This window comes from Eretmochelys imbricata, chromosome 5, assembly GCF_965152235.1.
Source record: "Eretmochelys imbricata isolate rEreImb1 chromosome 5, rEreImb1.hap1, whole genome shotgun sequence".
In the NCBI taxonomy this organism is placed as follows: domain Eukaryota; kingdom Metazoa; phylum Chordata; order Testudines; family Cheloniidae; genus Eretmochelys; species Eretmochelys imbricata.
The window spans coordinates 131,733,159-131,752,227 of NC_135576.1; the positions used below are offsets into that span (position 1 = coordinate 131,733,159).

Below are 19,069 nucleotides of genomic sequence, written 5' to 3' on the forward strand. Positions count from 1 at the left end.
TAGTGGAAGATCTCAGGAGAAGAGATGGCCAGGGAACCCAGTTAGGGAAACTCAGAAAATGGCAAAACAATGTATTTTTTCACAACCTCATGGCCAAACCATTTTAACTGAAAAATTCCCATAAAATTCAACGTGAGGCAGATACCTGGCATGGGGAAATTGACAAGTAAGCAGTAACCACAAACAGGGTCTTATAATGAGAAGTGTTGGGCAACCTTATCTGTAGGAGAAGCTTCCAGTTCTGCCTAGAAAATACACACACACACACACAATTAGAAAACAGTTAAGATCCACCCACACAAATCTTTGGACATTTCTTTGCTCTTAGTTATGACATACAACTTTAAAACTCCTTCACACCCACGCATCCCATTCACCACTCTTACTGACAGATTCCATCCCTCCATAAAAAAACCCCACACTTACATGTGCAGTAACTCAATATACACACTGTGATGTTGCACTCCATATGCTTTATGGAAATATGCTTCTGAATATGACATAACTGAAACATGCTTTACTCTAAATACCCCTTGTATGGTATCATTAGAAAGCTCGTAATCTACTGATTGTGTTCATCCTATTTGTTTGCATGTATTATTTCTATATCTGTAGTGAGGAGAATAAGACATAAACTTGTATCACTGATGTAAACATATTAAGTGGAGGCCATTAAAGGTGCTCCAGAAAATCAGTTGTAAATGGCCTTAGGTTACTTTAAAGCCTACCTGTGTACGTGTGGGCCAGCCCATGGCGAATGGAGACTAGGGGTCTTACAGTGATATGTGACCATGTCACATAATACTAGAATCCATCTTAAATCTGGTACTTTTCCATTTAGGAGGAGGAGAGGGGACCCAAAGAGACAAAAGATTCCCGCCCTGTGCCAAAACTATAAAAGGCGGTGGAGCAGGAGAAAAGGGGCCAGTCATGAGAAAACCCTGCTTACCGCCCGAGAGGTCTGCTGGATCTAACGAAGACTGTGCTGGGAAAAGGATTGGACCCAGACTAGGAAGGAGTCTAGTCTGTGAAAGAAGCTTATTGGAACATCTCTGAGGGTGAGATATTACCTGTAATCAGTTTCTTAATGTATTAGGCTTAGACTTGCGTATTTTGTTTTATTTTGCTTTGTGACTTACTTTGTTCTGTCTGTTATTACTTGAAATCACTTTAATCCTATTTTTATACTTAATAAAATCACTTTTGTTTTTTAATGAACCCAGAGTAAGTGATTAATACCCGGGGGAGCAAACAGCTGTGCATCTCTCTCTATCAGGGATATAGAGGAAGAACAATTTATGAATTTACTCTGTATACACTTTATACAGAGTAAAACGGATTTATTTGGGGTTTGGATCCCATTGGGAACTGGGTATCTGAGTGCTGGAGATAGGGGACCTGCTGAGCTGTTTTCAGTTAAGTCTGCAGCTTTGGGGGCGTGGACCAGACCCTGGGTCTGTGTTGCAGCAGGCTAGCATGTCTGGTTCAACAAGACAAGGTTCTGGAAGTTCGAAGCTGGCAGGGAAAACGGGCTCAGAGGTAATTTCAGCACATCCGGTGACAGTCCCAAGGAGATCTCTGTGACTGAACCCGTCACACACACCACATTCCTCACCATTCCACTATGATGCACAACTTTAACTCTGACCTTAGCAACATCAACATACATGTCTGTAGGACGTGTGTCCTAATGAACTGTAGGATGTGTTATCACTTCATGAGATTTTTAATAATGTTAATTGTCTGCAGTGCTGTGGTGTTGTGTGTACCTAATGCCACACTGTGCATGTCTGGATTTCCTGTACCTAGTTTGAAATGTGGGTTTGTGTTACCTTGCCAACAGAGTGCTCCAGCTTCTGAAGTGAAAAAACAACACAACTTCATGGCTGTATTTGTTTCTTTTCACACACACACACACACACACACACACACACACACCTTTTTTTTTAAAGGGATGGGGAGAAAATTAGCAGGAAACATTCAAATGTGTTGTATGCAAATACAACATAATGTTGCAAATCTAAAATAAACTGAGGAAGTGAAAAGTTAAGGCTTCCATAGCAATGTTTTCAACCCCCCCCAATCTCCCACCCCCATTTGCTGAGCAGCAGATGCAAATTTTTCCAAAGCATCTAAGTGCTCTGGGACCTACATTCCACTGACTTTCAGAGAGACTTAACCTAAGGGTAGGTCTACACAGCAAAGTGTGGGAGGGGGCTCAGAGCTGGGGCAGAATGTTGGGGTGGGAGGGGGTGAGGGCTCTGGCTGGGGGTGTGGGCTCTGGGGTGGAGCCGGGGATGAGGGGTACAGGAGGGGGCTCAGGGCTGGGGCAGAGGGTTAGGTGAAGGGGGTGAGGGTTTCAGTTAAGGGTGAAGGCTCTGGGGTGGGGCCAGGAATGAGGAGTTAGGGGTGTGGGAGGGGGCTCAGGACTGGGGCAGAGGGTTGGGTGCAGGGGGTACGGGCTGCCCAGGGGCTGCAGTGGAGAGAGAGGACTCCCCCTCCCAGCCCTCTCTCGCCACAGCAGCTCGGGGCCGGGAGAGAGGCTCCTCTCCCCACTGCTGCAGCTCCGGTGGGGCTGGGCTGGGCTGGGCTGGGCTGAGGGAGGGGCTCTCTCCCGTGGCTGGGGCAAGTCCAGGGCAGGTCCAAGCTGGTGCCGGCGGGGAGGAGTACCTCTCCCCACTGCGCCAGCTCTGCGTTGGAGTAGAGGCATCTCTCCCCGCCACAGCCCTGAGCCCCTGCGTGGGCTTAATAGGCAGCTGCACAGCTTAGAGGGAACTTGGGTTGGCACCCAGGGTTCAACAATTGCCTGGGTTACACAGGAGGGTAGATGCTCAAGCCACAGGCTACAATATCCAAGGTCTGCTAACTTGAGTTCTACTAATCCTGGTCTTACCTTGCAGTGTAAACATATCCTGAAGGGCTAGTGTCATAAATATAAAGGGAAGGATAAACATCTTTAAAATCCCTCCTGGCCAGAGGAAAAACCCTTTCACCTGTAAAGGGTTAAGAAGCTAGGATAACCTTGCTGGCACCTGACCACAATGACCAATGAGGAGAGAAGATACTTTCAAAGCTGGAGGGGGGAGAAACAAAGGCTCTGTCTGTGGGATGCTTTTGCTGGGGACAGAACAGGAATGGAGTCTTAGAACTTAATAAGTAAGCTAGTCAGATATGCGTTAGATTCTGTTTTGTTTAAATAGCTGATAAAATACCCTGTGCTGAATGGAATGTAGATTCCTGTTTTTGTGTCTTTTTGTAACTTAAGGTTTTGCCTAGAGGGATTCTCTATGTTTTGAATTTGATTATCTGTAAGGTATTTACCATCCTGATTTTACAGAGGTGATTCTTTTTACTTTTTCTTCAATTAAAATTCTTCTTTTAAGAACCTGATTGTTTTTTCATTGTTCTTAAGATCCAAGGGTTTGGGTCTGTGTTCACCTATGCAAATTGGTGAGGATATTTATCAAGCCTTCCCCAGGAAAGGGGGTGTAGGGTTTGGGGAGGATTTTGAGGGGAAAGACATTTCCAAGCGGGCTCTTTCCCTGTTATATATCTGTTAGTCGCTTGGTGGTGGCAGCAATGAAGTCCAAGGGCAAAAGGTAAAATAGTTTATACGTTGGGGAAGTTTTTAAAAGCTTAGGTTAAAATAAGCTTAGGGGGGTTTCATGCAGGTCCCCACATCTGTACCGTAGAGTTTAGAGTGGGGAAGGAACCTTGACAGCTAGTCTGGGCACTTCCCAGACAGGTCCCTTCTATTCATTGGCTGCTAGGAGCTGCAGTAATGTAACAACTGCTCACAGGGATTTGCCAATTTACCTTGCCTTTCTGCTGTCATGTCTAGGGGCAATTCCACTGAGCAGCACTTCTGTGGAATTCAGGACTGCCAGTGTTGGGATCTATACAGGTTTCTGGCCTCATGCTGTTTGCAGCATGTCTGCAATTGCTTTGTGCCTATTTACTTCAAATAGCAGAAAGCATATAGGGAGTGGAAGATGGGAGGGATCAGCAAGGAAAGCCACCTTATTGAGGTCAGAACATGTAAGGATAAAGTGAGAAAGGCTAAAAGTCAAGCAGAGTTGGACCTTGCAAAGGGAATTAAAACCAATAGTAAAAGGTTCTATAGCCATATAAATAATAAGAAGAACACGAAGAAAGAAGAAGTGGGACCGCTAAACACTGAGGATGGAGTGGAGGTTAAGGATAATCTAGGCATGGCCCAATATCTAAACAAATACTTTGCCTCAGTCTTTAATGAGGATCTCAGGGATAATGGTAGCATGACAAATGAGAATGAGGATATGGAGGTAGATATTACCACATCCAAGGTAGAAGCGAAACTCTAACAGCTTAATGGGACTAAATCGGGGGGCCCAGATAATCTTCATCCAAGAATATTAAAGGAACTGGCACATGAAATTGCAAGCCCATTAGCAAGACTTTTTAATGAATCTATAAACTCAGGGGTTGTACTGTATGACTGGAGAATTGCTAACATAGTTCCTATTTTTAAGAAAGGGAAAAAAAAGTGATCTGGGTAACTACAGGCCTGTTAGTTTGACATCTGTAGTATGCAAGGTCTTTGAAAAAATTTTGAAGGAGAAAGCAGTTAAGGACATTGAGGTTAATGGTAAATGGGACAAAATACAACATGGTTTTACAAAAGGTAGATCATGCCAAACCACCTGGTCTCCTTCTTTGAGAAAGTTACAGATTTTTTAGACAAAAGAAACACAGTGGATCTAATTTACCTAGATTTCAGTAAGGCGTTTGATACGGTTCCACATGGGGAATTATTAGCTAAATTGGAAAAGATGGGGATCAATATGAAAACTGAAAGGTGGATAAGGAACTGGTTAAAGGAGAGACGACAGTGGGTCATACTGAAAGGTGACCTGTCAGACTGCAGGGAGGTTACCAGTGGAGTTCCTCAGGGATCGGTTTTGGGACCAATCTTATTTAATCTTTTTATTACTGACCTCGGCACAAAAAGTTGGAGTGTGCTAATAAAGTTTGTGGATGATACAAAGCTGGGAGGTATTGCCAATTTAGAGAAGGACCAGGATATCATACAGGAGGATCTGGATGACCTTGTAAACTGGAGTAATAGTAATAGGATGAAATTTAATAGTGAGAAGTGTAAGGTCATGCATTTAGGGATTAATGAAAATAATTTTAGTTATAAGCTGGGGATGATGCATCAATTAGAAGTAACGGAGGAGGAGAAGGACCTTGGAGTATTGGTTGACCACAGGATGACTGTGAGCTGCCAATGTGATATGGCCATGAAAAAAGCTAATGCGGTCTTGGGATGCATCAGGAGAGGTATTTCCAGTAGAGATAAGGAGGTTTTAGTTCTGTTATACAAGGCACTGGTGAGACCTCATCCAGAATATTGTGTGCAGTTCTGGTCTCCCATGTTTAAGAAGGATGAATCCAAACTGGAACAGGTACAGAGAAGGGCTACTAGGATGATCCCAGGAATGGAAAACCTGTCCTATGAAAGGAGACTCAAACAGCTTGGCTTGTTTTGCCTAACAGAAAAAAAGCTGAGGGGAGATATGATTGCTCTCTATAAATATATCAGAGGGATAAATACCGGAGAGCGAGAGGAATTATTTAAGCTCAGTACCAATGTGGACACACAAACAAATGGATATAAACTGGCCATCAGGAAGTTTAGACTTGAAAATTCGATGAAGGTTTCTAACCATCAGAGGAGTGAAGTTCTGGAACAGCCTTCCAAGGGAAGCAGTGGGGGCAAAAGATCTATCTGGCTTCAAGATTAAACTCAATAAGTTTATGGAGGAGAAGGTATGATGGAATAAGATGATTTTGGCAATTAATTGATCTTTAACGATTCATGGTAAATAGTCCCAATGGCCTATGATGGGATGTTAGATGGGGTGGGTTCTGAGTTATTACAGAGAATTCTTTCCTGGGTATCTGGCCGGTGAATCTTGCCCACATGCTCAGGGTTCAGCTGATCACCATATTTGGGGTCAGGAAGGAATTTTCCTCCAGGGCAGATTGGAAGAGGCCCTAGGGGGTTTTCGCCTTCCTCTGCAGCATGGAGCACGGGTAACTTGCTGGAGGATTCTCTGCACCTTGAAGTCTTTAAACCATGATTTGAGGACTTCAGTAGCTCAGACATACGTGAGAGGTTTATTGCAGGAGTGGGTGGGTGAGATTCGGTGGCCTGCATTATGCAGGAGGTCAGACTAGATGATCATAATGGTCCCTTCTGACCTTAATATCTATGAACCTATGAAAATAGTACAACATTGTCCAAGGCTTGTTAAAAAAAAAAAAAAAATTGGGGGAGGAAGGGAGAAATAACTAAATGATGGGTCGAAACTACTGAGAGCGTCCCTGTACAGTTAACTTGACCTTTTAATAACCTTTATTCAATAGCAGACAGTATTTCTAAGGGTTAACTTTTTGAGCATAGCACAAAAGTAATAAAAGAAGTGAAGTCAATGCACACGCTGTATCCTAGCTGTAACCAGGCGCAGACTCACTGGCTGCGCCTCCTGCTGGTCGTCTCAGGGAATTAGCATTCCAGCCTCCGGAGTGCCCTCTTCAGGCCTTTATAGAGCCAGCTGGGCCCTGATTGGGGCGTGATCTGGGTCTCATCCTCAGCGACTGGCCCTTTGACGGTCTGGGTTCCCACCTCCTGCAGGGTTCCCTCCATCCCTGTTGTCACCTCCTTCAGTTTTGGTCCTTCCAAGCCCACAGGCACCTCCTCCGGCCTCTCCTCAGTTCCCCTGTGGGGGCAGTGCCTCCTTATGTGGCCCACTGTCCAGCAGCCCCAACAGGCCCTCTGCCTCCTTGCTGCCCTGGACCTTTCCGTGTCCCTCTGGCCTGGGCATGCCCACCACGAGTGGCCCTTCTGCCTGCAGGCCCAACAAGTTGGCAGCTGCCCGGGTTCCCTCGCCCAGCTGCCTGTCCACAGGAATTGTCCCTGTCTCTCCTCCAGGCGAGGTGCCCTGCCCCTGTCCCAGTAGGGACAATCCCTTTTTAAATGTCCCTGCCTTCTGCAGGCGTAAGACGTCTGTTGTTCTGCCACTTACCACCGTTACCTCCGCAACTCCTGCTGGAGGATCTTTGTCGGGGCCGCTGCTCCTCCTCCACCAGCTGGCCCATGCTCTCATGGAGGGCCCACTGCACCTCCCATATGTCCCGTTGCCTGCCCCCTCCCCAGGTCCCCAGCCGGTGGTCAGCCCCCTTCCTCCAGCACACTGACCCCGGGGCCCAACCAGGGACTGCATCTGGGGCCTCCCCATAGAAGACCCCCGTGTACCCAGGATCCATCATCCCCCAGGTCACTCCCGTTCAGGCAATAGTTCTACTGTCCACGCCCTTGCCCCTTGTATCGGGGGAGGACTGCTTACACCCGTATTCTCCACCACTCTGAAACCGGGCGCAGACTCACCGGCGGTGCCTCCTGCTGGTTGTCTCAGGGAATTAGCATTCCAGCCTCCAGAGCGCCCTCTTCAGGCCAGTGTCTCGCCTTGCTACTGGCTCCCATGTCCCTCCCAGGACCCCAGTGCCCCTTTCACTGGGTGCTGCCCCCTGGCAGTACCCCACAGTTCTGCATCTCCCCCTCCCAGGGGAACCCCCCACCCACAAGACCTATCTTGCCTCAGTCGTAGGCTCCTGCCAGTCACCAGCTAGCCCCCGCGCCCTGCGGCAGACTGCAGTATGAACCACTCATCCCAGGCAAGGCTGGGTTTGGACCTGCTGCCTCTGCCTAACCTTGGGCTGTCCCCTGCCACCCCAGTACCTGCTGGGCCTAATACTAGGCCGCAGCCTGGGGGTTTCCTGGCTGGAGCTCCCCAACTCCTCAGGCCCTTCCCCAGCCCTGCTCCAATCTAGGTACTCTGCTTAGGTCCCTGCAACCAGGTCCCTCCCTCTCAGAAGCTAGAGAGGGTGTGCTCCTGGGCTTCTGGCTCACAGCCTTTATAGAGCCAGCTGGGCCCTGATTGGGGTATGGCCCCCAGCTGAGGCTGCTTCCCCAATCAGCCCCACTACCTTCCCCTGCCCCACCCTCTCCCAGGGCTATCTTAAACCCCCCTGGGCCCGAGCAGGTGTCCACCCCCGTACACTAGCATGCACAGCCTGGCAAGATCATAGCAGTCCAGTCCTTCCTGGACTCTGTTCCTCAAGGACCAGAATGCATGGCGTGTGTACTGCTTTCTCAAACCTACCTTTGTGACAACACCCCGACCTACTCAGCCTGGTTGGCGTCAGTCTACTTTTGGTTCCATCTCTCCACTTTGTGCAGCAAAGCCTTTTAAACCCTTCTTGAGTGGCTCATGCAGCAATCTGAGCTTCCCCTCATCAACACTCATATGTAGCTTCATCTGTAAACCGGGGTTGTTGTTATTTGTACGACTGTAACATTTGGTGCGCCACTCTAAGCACCAGGGCTTCCTGCCGCTATTGATAGGCTGGCAGACTGAAAACAATTTGAGTTACTGCTTCTGTGTCTGACTTGCCTCTCTTTCCTCCCCCCAATCCCCACCCTGCACTCTTCAGCCTCCAACCCAGCACAGAGCATGATGTCTAGCTGACCAGACAGGGGTTCCAAAAAACAAGGAATTGCCTACAAATATACTGCATCCTCTTGCACTGTCCCTATCACTCTTCTCTAGTTTGTCTTCCTTGTCTTTCTCCTTGCATAACAGGCAGCGTGTAGTATTTTTGTACTTTGTGATAAATTATTAAATACTCCTCTAACTCTCTCTTGTACAGTTTCTAACATACAGAAGTAAATGGCATTTGACAACCTGTGGGAAATTGAGTACTTCTGAATCCATGGGTAGAAGGGGAGTGAAATCCTGACTCGACTGAAGACAATGGCAAACCTCCCACTGACTTCAAGAAGGCCAGGATTTCATGCCAGATATTTAATTGTCCACACATGCCTTTACGATTCAGATCAAGGGGTTTTTATAAGTCTTTCATAAAATTACTGCTTCCAAAATCAGGCACAACTGGGGATGATCTGAGACGCATGGGCTGTTGGCACACTGACAGCCTTCTGGCAAACCTCACCTTCTTGAGATGTCACATTACAGGCCATCTACTGGTAGTTACATAGACATCACAGCTAAGCTTACAAGTAGTTGGTAGTGTGAAATCTGTCCATTTCTGCAAAAAAGCAAGTCTGTCTGGCTTCTCTCTTTCCCTGCGTTATTTATTTCACTGGACACAGTTATGCACCCTGTTTTAAAAAGTTCAGCATTAAGAATTCCAAAATGAATTCTGAGAGATGCTGCGGAAGCAAATGCCCTTTAAAAAAAAATTTTTTTTTTACCTGTCCAAATGAGTAACCTCTGTGACGTCTCTTCTGAAGAGGGTGTCACTTCCATCCCTTAGTCCACTGGAGATCTCTCCAGATTGACTCTTGATCTCACCATTTGTGGGAAGCTTACAGACATCTTCCTGTCCTGAAGCAGTTCTTTCTAAGAACTGACTGCCTTCCTTGATACGTTGCTGGATCATCGGAGTGAGTGGCATTTCAAAACTAAAGTAACTATCGGGTTCCGAGTATAAAGTCTCCAGGGATTCCGCACTATAATATAAAGAAGCATTGTCTAGAATGTTTTCAAACTGTGAGCTATACACATCAATGGAAACTTCTGCATGCCTTTGTCCAAGGACATCTTCATAGCCTCCTGTGGCTGCTTCTTCCTCCTCCATGATCCTAGGAATAAACCAAAAAGAGTCGGTTTAAGTTTTGTTCGATTAGAACTGTTGAGTAAATCTGCTTATTTTCCCTGTGAGTGAGTCACACATATAAAAAGGAACTCAATTGTCTTGAGTTCTAGTTATTCGAATACAAAGCAGAACTGATACTTTGGTTCCAGTGCCATGCTGGAGTACAGAACTGACACAGTCTTCTTCGCTGGTGTGCTACAGTTCTGAGAAGGGAGGAAAAAATATTCAGGAGAAAAGAAAAAGTGATGTTTACTAAGAAACAACATCAGCTTGCTGTGTTCAGTGAAAGAGACAGTGTGCTTTTCGGAGCTAGAGTATGAGTCACAAATACAGACACATCTAGCTCCCCCCTCTCACAGCACCTCTACTGACTGCAACACAAAAGGAATTATAGTAGATAAGATGCTTCACCAGGAACTTAGGTCCCAGTCAGCGGTGCGGAGGCCGGGGGGGCAGGGCATGGAGGGGGCATATCCCTGGAACCAACCCAGCCCCACACAATCCCAGTGCAGCATAAGAGCCTTAGAGGAAAAATTAATACAAATCTCTATTAAAAGCAACCTAATACACGAATACAACATAGAAAAAACACAGGTAAACACCCACACAGGTAGTATCAAAATGGAAGTGGAATGTGCAGCGCCGTTCAGCCTCTCTGCAGATGGCCATACACGGGTTCTAAACCTCCCCTTGGAGAACTCTTAAGTCAAATAGGGATGAGGTACTCCAGAAACTCAAGGCAACCATGTGGGGTTGTTTGGTCTTCGTCAGACTTCTAACAAGCAGTCTACCTTCCCTCAGATTTCCTGGTACTCTACACACACACAAACACACACACACTCTAAATAATAAACAAGACTCAATTCTTTCTCAACTTTAAAATGTGGAATTTTCCTGCTGTTTGGTTTTAGCTATTCTCCAGTGAGAACTGAGGCTCAATCACCATAGCGTTGTGTTTAAGAGCCTTCTGGAAAGCAACTAGCCTTTAAACAGAAGTGAAAGTGACTTTAAAGAGTCAAACCAATTTATTTGAGCATAAGCTTTCGTGAGCTACAGCTCGCTCCACTGAATGCATCCGATGAAGTGAGCTGTAGCTCACGGAAGCTAATGCTCAAACAAATTGGTTAGTCTCTAAGGTGCCACAAGTACTCCTTTTCTTTTTGTGAATACAGACTAACACGGCTGTTACTCTGAAACCTTTAAAGAGTCAGTTTCACTCCTGTTTAAAGTCAGTTTCTAGTCTACTATTATTTGTAGTAGGGTAACATCTGGAGAGCCCCAGGCAGGTGCACTAAAGACTCACGGGGCCTTGCCCTAGTAGGATGTTTCCAAAAGTTAAATAATCTATTTGAAATTTGGTGAACTGCAAAAAGTAAGTAGCCTAACTGATAAAAAGTAATCTCGATTTTTCTGTAATTATTTCAGTTGTAACGAAGTAGGAATATACATTAAAATTTTAAACCTAACCAGCGTCCCCTTAACTGACTTGCCACAAAATGTCAGGAGAGGTTAGTGCTAGTCTAGACTAGAAGCGCTACGTCCGTTGTGCCACTGTAGCACACCTGGTGAAGACGCTCTCTGCCTCTCTCCCCTCGGCATAACAACGCCAACTCCGCCTGCAGCAGGAGCTGTGTCGGTAGGAGCAGCTCTTCCGCCAGCAGAGCACTGCCCACACCGGCGCTTAGGTCGGTGTAACTTACGTCGCTCGGGGGGGTGGCTTATTCACACCCCGAGTGACATAAGTTATACTGAAGTAAGTGGCAGAGTAGACAAGGACAAGAGCTGGAAATGTATCTCAGCCCTGATGCCCATTCTGCTACTCTACCCTCAGAACCGCACCCTCTCCTAGCTAACGACTTCGATGAGGGATAAAAGGTTGTTCATTGGCACATCTTGTATGTCCAGCCTGACCATGATAAATGTTGTTTTCTTCTTTAAAGTCCAGTTGTGGTCCGAAAAGTGGCTCTGTAAAAACGTCACCACGATCAAATACTTCTACTTTCCATTTCAACTCAAGTCCCCGTTTTTATGGCTACAAACATGTTTTTATTCTTAATGGTGCAGGAACCACTATCAGAGAAGGAAAGCAAGCTGTATTCTGTTTGGCCTCACACATCAACAGAATTGTGAACTGCAGTACTGGTGAAGATGAAAGAAGCAGAAAGAACCCAATTTGGCTTTCAAGGTTAAGCCAGGGCAGGAAGTAAAAATATCTTCCCAGTTAATTGATCAAAATTTAATCTGAGAATGAGTAACTTGTGTTTCTGATATCTATGTTAAGGCTCCAAAACTGGTACCTCAAGGCTTGGCATTGGGAATATCTTGCTGTATTATCTCCTGATTGTTCTAAATTTACATATCAATTTAAAATATGTTGTCGTGGGCTAGGTACACCCCATCATGAGGTGTTGGGTCACATAGGGTTAGATGGAAGGGCGTAGGCAATTCTGCAGCCGGTCAGGTCCTACACCGATGACCCTTACTGTAACATGGGGTAGTATTACTTAGCGACCAGAGTCAGTGAGCAGCCCTTCCCATCAGGGCAGCGTGGCCCAATGGCCAGAGTCAGTGAAGTAGCCCTCCTCTGTGAGATTGTGTGGCCAGTTGGCCTGTTGGGGGAGTGGGGCACCACTCAGGGGAGTGTGGCGCTCTGGGTAAGGGGACTCGGGCCCTCCCTGCTCCTCCGAGCCCCAGCCCAGGGCCCTGGCGGTGGTGCTCACCACCGAGTCAGTGGGGATCCTCCCAAAACATGCTGACCAATCCCCTGGTTCACTAACTGGCAAAAAGTTCGAGACCCCTGGGCTGCTTCTTACCCTTTCCCCCTCGCCAAAACTCCCCAGGTCCCCAAATGGCCAGGCTCCCACCAGTACCATCCTTTCTCTGGGCTTGTCGGGCAGCCTGGAGTCTCCAGTCAGGAACTCTGTGAGCCACAGTCCCATAGTCGGGGTTTGTAGCAACTCCCTGCAGAGAGCTTGCAGCCTGCGTCCTTCCCCATCAGCAGCCTCCCCAGACAGAGCTGGGCTGCTACCTTTTATATGCTGCCTCCAGGCTAAGCATGCCCAGCAGGGTCGGAGGGGCGGGGCTTCCTCTGCCTGCAGAGCAAAGTTAACCCTTTCAGGGCTGGCGCAGGGTAGGTACACCTCATCACACATCTTTAATTGATGTTTGTCTATATATTTTTTTCTTTCTTTATAGATTCAGTGCTGTTGTCAGCTAATTTCTAAGTTGGGCATAAGCTTTCGCGGGGGAAAAACCCCACTTCTTCAGATGCTTATGTCCAAATAAATACCCCACAAAATCTTATCCCCCAATAAATCTGTTAGTCTTTAAGGTGCCATCGGACTCCTCGTTGTTTTTGTGGATACAGACTAACACGGCTACCCCTCTGATAATTTCTAAGTTATCATCTGCAAAAAACCTAGAGTTTTCAGGTGCCTAAGTAGCCCCTGAAATAGCTCTCCTGGTATTGGGGAAGTCAGAGGAACCAGGTAATTGATAAAGTGGGTTTGGTTGGTGGCGGGCAGAGAACAATGCTATGTAGACACTCTGGAAGGAGGGGATGGAGATTGGTGCCTCAGCACCAAATCAGCGCTTTGAAGGCTTTCTTGAAGCTGCCACCTATACTTCCTGGTGAACAGAAGCAGCAGCACCATGGGGTGCTCTTGATGCACTGTGTGATAAATGAGAGGGGGGTAGCTCCCTTTTGTGGACATCCAGCCAGCCAGTTAGCTATAGAATCCCTCTTGGTAGCTGTTCTCTACTTGCTTTTCTGTAAAGGGTTAAAAAGTCGGACTGCATGCATAGGTAAAGAGAAGTGAGTGGGTACCTGACCAAAAGAGCCAATGGGACGGCTAGTACTTTTTAAAATTGGGGGAAAACTTCCCTTTGTCTGCGGTTGTTGTTCTCCGGGGAAGAGGGGAACAGGGCAGCAGTTATGCTGTGAGAAGCTGAAGGCCAGGTATGAAACTCATCAGAATCATAACTAGAAATTGCTTATTTGGAAACCCAGATATGTAAGTACATCAGGAAATGTCTAGGAAGACGCAATTAGGTTTATTTTGTTTATTTCTTATGGCTTGTGGACTCCTCTGTGCTAACCCCAAATGCTTCTGTTTTGCTTGTAACCTTTAATCTGAACCTCAAGAAGGTTATTCTTGATGTTTAATTTTTGTGAGTGAGTTTTTAAATCTAGCAAAAGCCTAAGTTCCAGACATATTTTCTTTCTTTTTGTTTTTAATAAAATTTACCTTTTTTAAGAACAGGATTGGATTTTTGGTGTCCTAAGAGGTTTGTTGTTTAATTAGCTGGTGGCAACAGTCCATTTTCTTTGTTTTCTTTCTCAGCTCTTACCCAGAGAGGGGTGAAAGGGCTTGAGGGTACCCCACAGGAAGGAATTCCCAAGTGTGCCTTCTTGGGTTCTCAAAAAGGGGGGAGGGGGGTTGCAGCATCTACCCATCCAAGGTCAGAGAAAAGCTGTGACCTTGGGATTTTAATACCAGCCTGAAGTGGCCAGTATTAATTTTTAGAATCCTTGCGGGTCCCCACCTTCTGCACTCGAAGTGCCAGAGTGGGGAATCAGCCCTGACACACTGAACATGCCACACAGAAATAACGACTCCCCTGGAGCTGTGGCCTGGTGTGCCGGAGAGCAACCAGCAGAGCCTTTCTAAGGCCAATGCCTTTGCATATAGCAGTGGTTCCCAAACTTGTTCCACCGCTTGTGCGGGGAAAGCCCCTGGAGGACTGGGCCGGTTTGTTTACCGGCCGTGTCCACAAGTTCAGCCGATCGCGGTTCCCAGTGGCCGTGGTTCGCTGCACCAGGCCAACGGAAGCTGCTGGAAGTGGCGGCCAGTACGTCCCTCGGCCCGCGCCGCTTCCGGCAGCTCCCATTGGCCTGGAGCAGCGAACCGCGGCCACTGGGAGCCGCGATCAGCCGAACCTGCGGACACGGCAGGTAAACAAACCAGCCCGGCCTGCCAGGGGCTTTCCCTGCACAAGCGGCGGAACAAGTTTGGGAACCACTGGACTAGAGACACAGACCTGCCCTTCACCATACCAAGCCCTCGCTTCATACAATCCTGTTCTCCTCAAATTCTGGGCCCCAGCACTACACAGCTCCCCCCATTTTGCCAAAGCCCCGCATAATCCCACAACCCACATCCCTGCCCCAGTGCCCACCCTCACGTTCCATGCTGTGCAGCCTGCCTACAGCTGCTCAGGAAACTTTAACAAAAAGGAAGATTTGAACATCTTTCAAGCGTTCCTTTTTCCCCCACTGGTATTTTGCCTCTCATCAGGGAATCATCTCCAAGTATTCAAAAATCAAAAGCCAGGGCCCCCAAAATCATGAGATGGCTTAAAAATCATGAGATTTTAAAAACATAATATAATACATTTGAGGGGTTTTTTGTCTTCTGGTTTCTGAGCCTTCAAGGTGCACTCGGATCACATTTTTAAGCTTTTCTCCACAACCAGGAGGGCTCAAAACTTTTTGTTTTAAAATGACAGCTGAAATTCTCACATATTCACATGGCTCCAGGATTTGGTGCTTTAAGAAATCCAATAAATATCATGAGATTTGTGATAAAATCACAAGAATAAGCAACACTACAAAACCATTCCATTTGGTAATCATGGCAAAACTCAAAGGACTCTGAGTAATAAAAGGACTGACTCCATGTATGTTTTAATGTGAGCCTTTCAAAAAACAGCTGGCATCTGATCTAAGATCAGAATGTGTGTGCAGGGTCGCAGGCAGGCCCTATCGTCGTTCACCAAGAGGAATACAAACAAATGTGAAGAAAACAGGACACAATTTGAATAAGGAACAAACATTCGCAATTTTTTTATATATGTAATATAAAAAAATGCCACTATCCTCTTGTACTGTATAGGAATAGGGTGGTATCCCTTTAAATAATTTGTGATTCTTCTGGAAACACTCACTGTGTTCTGTGTTTAAAACCCTGCCAGAAATCAGCCAGAGCAGCAGTATGTATGTGGTTAGGCCTTGCCTGTCTGTATATTTAGTCAACACAGTTATCTGGGACCTAACTGTGCCCATGTGGGTTTCTTCATGTTGTCTTTGTTGTGTAAAGGGCAAACCACAGAATTCCTCTAGAGTTATCGTGCCCAATTTGGAGACTAAATTCAAACATTAGAAGTGTGGAACAGACGGATTTGAGTTCTGCTTCAGCGCAACCCTCAACTCCACATTAACGGTGCCATCACTACAGTCATCTCCATAACATTCTATACAGCAGGCAAATAATCTAATCAGTCATTTGCATAGCAGCAACTCCCACGGTGTGTTAGGCATGGCCCACACGTGGGAATTCAGTCCCTGCCCCACAGAACGTTCTTACCTTTCACTGTCTGTGTTTAGCACATGGTTCTTTTCTTCAGCAAGTTTATCCTTCACAAAGACTCCATCCTCCCCACCTTCAGCTAGCAAAGCTAGAGAAAAGGACTCCGAGCCAACTCCTGGTTTGAAATCTGCCTGGGCTTCGTTCCAAACACTCTCAGACAAAGTGACTAACCCTGAGGAAACTGGGGCTGGAATGGGGTGGCTTGATGCTTTGGAGAACTTCTTTTCTACAGACACGGCCCTTTGTAAGTGTGCATTGGCCTCTAGCGCTGAATGCTTCACTCCCTTCTGCTCCTCTGCTTTCTGTATCCATAAAATCTCCACCCCTTGAAATTCTACATGTTTGCTCACAGCTGCCTCTTTCGATATCCTCCTCCCAGGACCCGCTTGCATCTCGCCTGGATTGTACGCTGAAAATTCCTTCTCAAAATCTGACCATCCCTCCCCCAGAATACTGATAACGCCCCCAACTTTGCTATCTGCCTCCAGGGCTGGTACAGATGGTCTGTGACAGCTTGTCTCCTTCACTTTGGGGACCTCCTCAGTTTTATTATTGATGGCTTGCAAGGACTCTGACTGCATTTCTCCAGTTACTATTGCAGCCAGATCTTTTTCTATGATCAAATACAATTTCTCCTCAGCTCTTACTTCAGATGGAAGAGGCTTGTCTGAGGGTTTTTCTTGGCCTGCTGGAACCAATTCTCTGGCTGCCTGTTCGTCTTGGCTGCCAATATTCCTTTCTTTTTCCATTTGCAGCTCTGAACAAAGAGAAGCGTTTGCTCCCTTCTGTATTTTTGCAGCTTCTAGCTCTTGAGAAATTTTCATAATCCCAGTCTGTCTATCAGTACGTGGCAAAGTTTCTTCTTTCGATGGTAGCAGTGATACCTCAATGCAAGATTTTGGCTCATTTGCGTAAGTGCCACTTGCAAGAAGAGTAGGCAACTGGTCATCCTCCCTCCTTTCTGGACTGCATGTTATAGCCTCTGCTAGAAACTCAGATGAACTCCTCAGTGCTTCTGCACCTTGCTCCATAGTGCCATATTCTGGAAATTCATTGGAGACGTTATGTGGGAGCAGAGTGCTATCTCCTTGTCCACCTACACAAAAGAAAGAGAGTGTATTTGTCTATTGGGTACATCCATTTACTTGTTAAGGGTATTAGCTCCATTCCCAGATTAGCTGCATTGCTTCTGCAAGCCCACTGCAAAGAAATGCTATTGTATTTAGCTCTTTTTGAATACTACTGCATTGTTAAATTGGGCTTTTTACATCTGAGTGTTGGGGAAGCATATTTTTTGGAAGTTACCACTGCCAAGTTAGGAATGCCAAAAATATTTGCTGAGCTTCACAGGGTCCCAGTGGCCCATGAATAGCATGGACACATGCCAGATGAGAGAACTGAAGAAAGTAGGTATCTGGAGGTTTAACATCTGTCCATGATGTGTGCATTACCTTGTGTTTTATACATTAATGTTATTGTCATTTTCTCTTTTTAGTTGTTCTAAAGAGCAATGGTATGGAAAGCAACTGGTTAGATCCCACATATCCCATGAGTACGGACAAACAAAACGGGAAATGCTAGAAAGATTCCAATTAGTTGATAAGGTAATTAATGAACCATGACACTCTCTAACACTACACCCTCATCTTTTCAGAACCTGTATAACTGAAGGCCGAACTGCAGTGACGCATGGACATTTATCATCACACTTTACAACTTTCCAGTAAAAGATTAAATCTAGTGTCACACATGAAGGCTGGGGGTTTTCTGTCTTGTTTTTCAAGCTGATGAAAATAAAGCAATTGAGACAACTGATGGCCAGATTTTCAAAAGAGCTAAGCACCCAGCAGCTCCCATTGTTCTCAGTCAACACTAATTCAACTGTTCTCAATGGGAGCTGCTGGAGGCTACACTTATGAATCTCTGGCCACTTCAGTTAGGTGCCTATGTTGAGGCTGAGCACTTTTGGAAAAATCTGGCCTTGAGTACTTACTTAGTCATTCAGAAGAAAACTAGAAGCATGTTTTGGATCCCAGTTGTATCAATTATTATTACAATACTGAGACGTGCTGAGATCCAAATCGAAACCATCTCCTGGCTTCACACCCCACCCCTACTCGGACGTGGGCCTGGGGAATGTATCTGGAATTGGACATGGGCCTACATTTCAAAAATTTGAACAAATCTGGAGTGTTTTGGATTTAGATCCCATTTCACAGCCCATGTCTAATTGCCATGTAGCCCCAAAGTAATGAAGTCAAAGGCTCTTCTATAACTGACTAGCTAGATTCTGTTTACTTCATCTCTCTGAGATAAAAATTTGTAGGGAAGTTATTAATGGCATCCAACTCTTTCAGATAGTCCTACCATGTCCTTAGCCGTGCATCATGGCAACACAGTTTGTGGCCCTATCTCCAAAGATAGACCAAATGGACTTTTTAAAAGAGGAATAGGCAGATGCTGAACCAGTTTTTTAACCTACTAGTTCTTCAGCAAAGGTTTTCAAATGTATAGGAGAGTGAAAGAAGGCCCAATTCCCCATTAAGCAGAGGCTGAACAGTTTTAAGCAGTAATATTTATTAACAACTGCCTAAGCACACGGATAGGCTGAATTATTTGTTTCGTATCTGCATCCAATCTGCAAAAATGGCCGGCGGATAGCCGCATCTGATATAAAGCAGATATCCACAGGCTTGCAGGGCTCTACTTATAAGGAGTCCCTACTTAAATATTTTTGCCTAAGCACATCTAAACGGCCATGACTTCCTCTCATATGCTGAAGAACTGCTTAGAAAACGCATTTCTAGAAGCAGCCAGAATGCTTTCAACATGCATTCAGCTTTGCCTACGTGAGTTTCACAAACCAGCTGCATGTTGACTGTAACAGGTAAGCTACAAGGACAATTAGTGACCATGTTTTAAACCTAAAACCCTTGCAAGGGATTTGTCAGTCTCAAAGACCATCTCTGCTTCTGAAG

The 19,069-nt window shown here is 46.0% G+C and overlaps 1 protein-coding gene across 1 annotated transcript in view; it reads right to left on the minus strand.

The window, feature by feature from the left end:
- PSD3 (pleckstrin and Sec7 domain containing 3) overlaps positions 1 to 17,137 on the minus strand; it is a 105,785-nt gene extending 88,648 nt beyond the window's left edge. Inside the window, exons 1-2 of the mRNA XM_077816530.1 lie at positions 16,089 to 17,137; positions 9,320 to 9,709 (exon numbers count right to left, since the gene is read on the minus strand). Of these exons, the coding sequence (XP_077672656.1) occupies positions 9,320 to 9,709; positions 16,089 to 17,122 (1,424 nt within the window). The 5' untranslated portion in view covers positions 17,123 to 17,137. The remainder of the gene's footprint in view (positions 1 to 9,319; positions 9,710 to 16,088) is intronic.
- Positions 17,138 to 19,069: the final 1,932 nt, after the last annotated feature.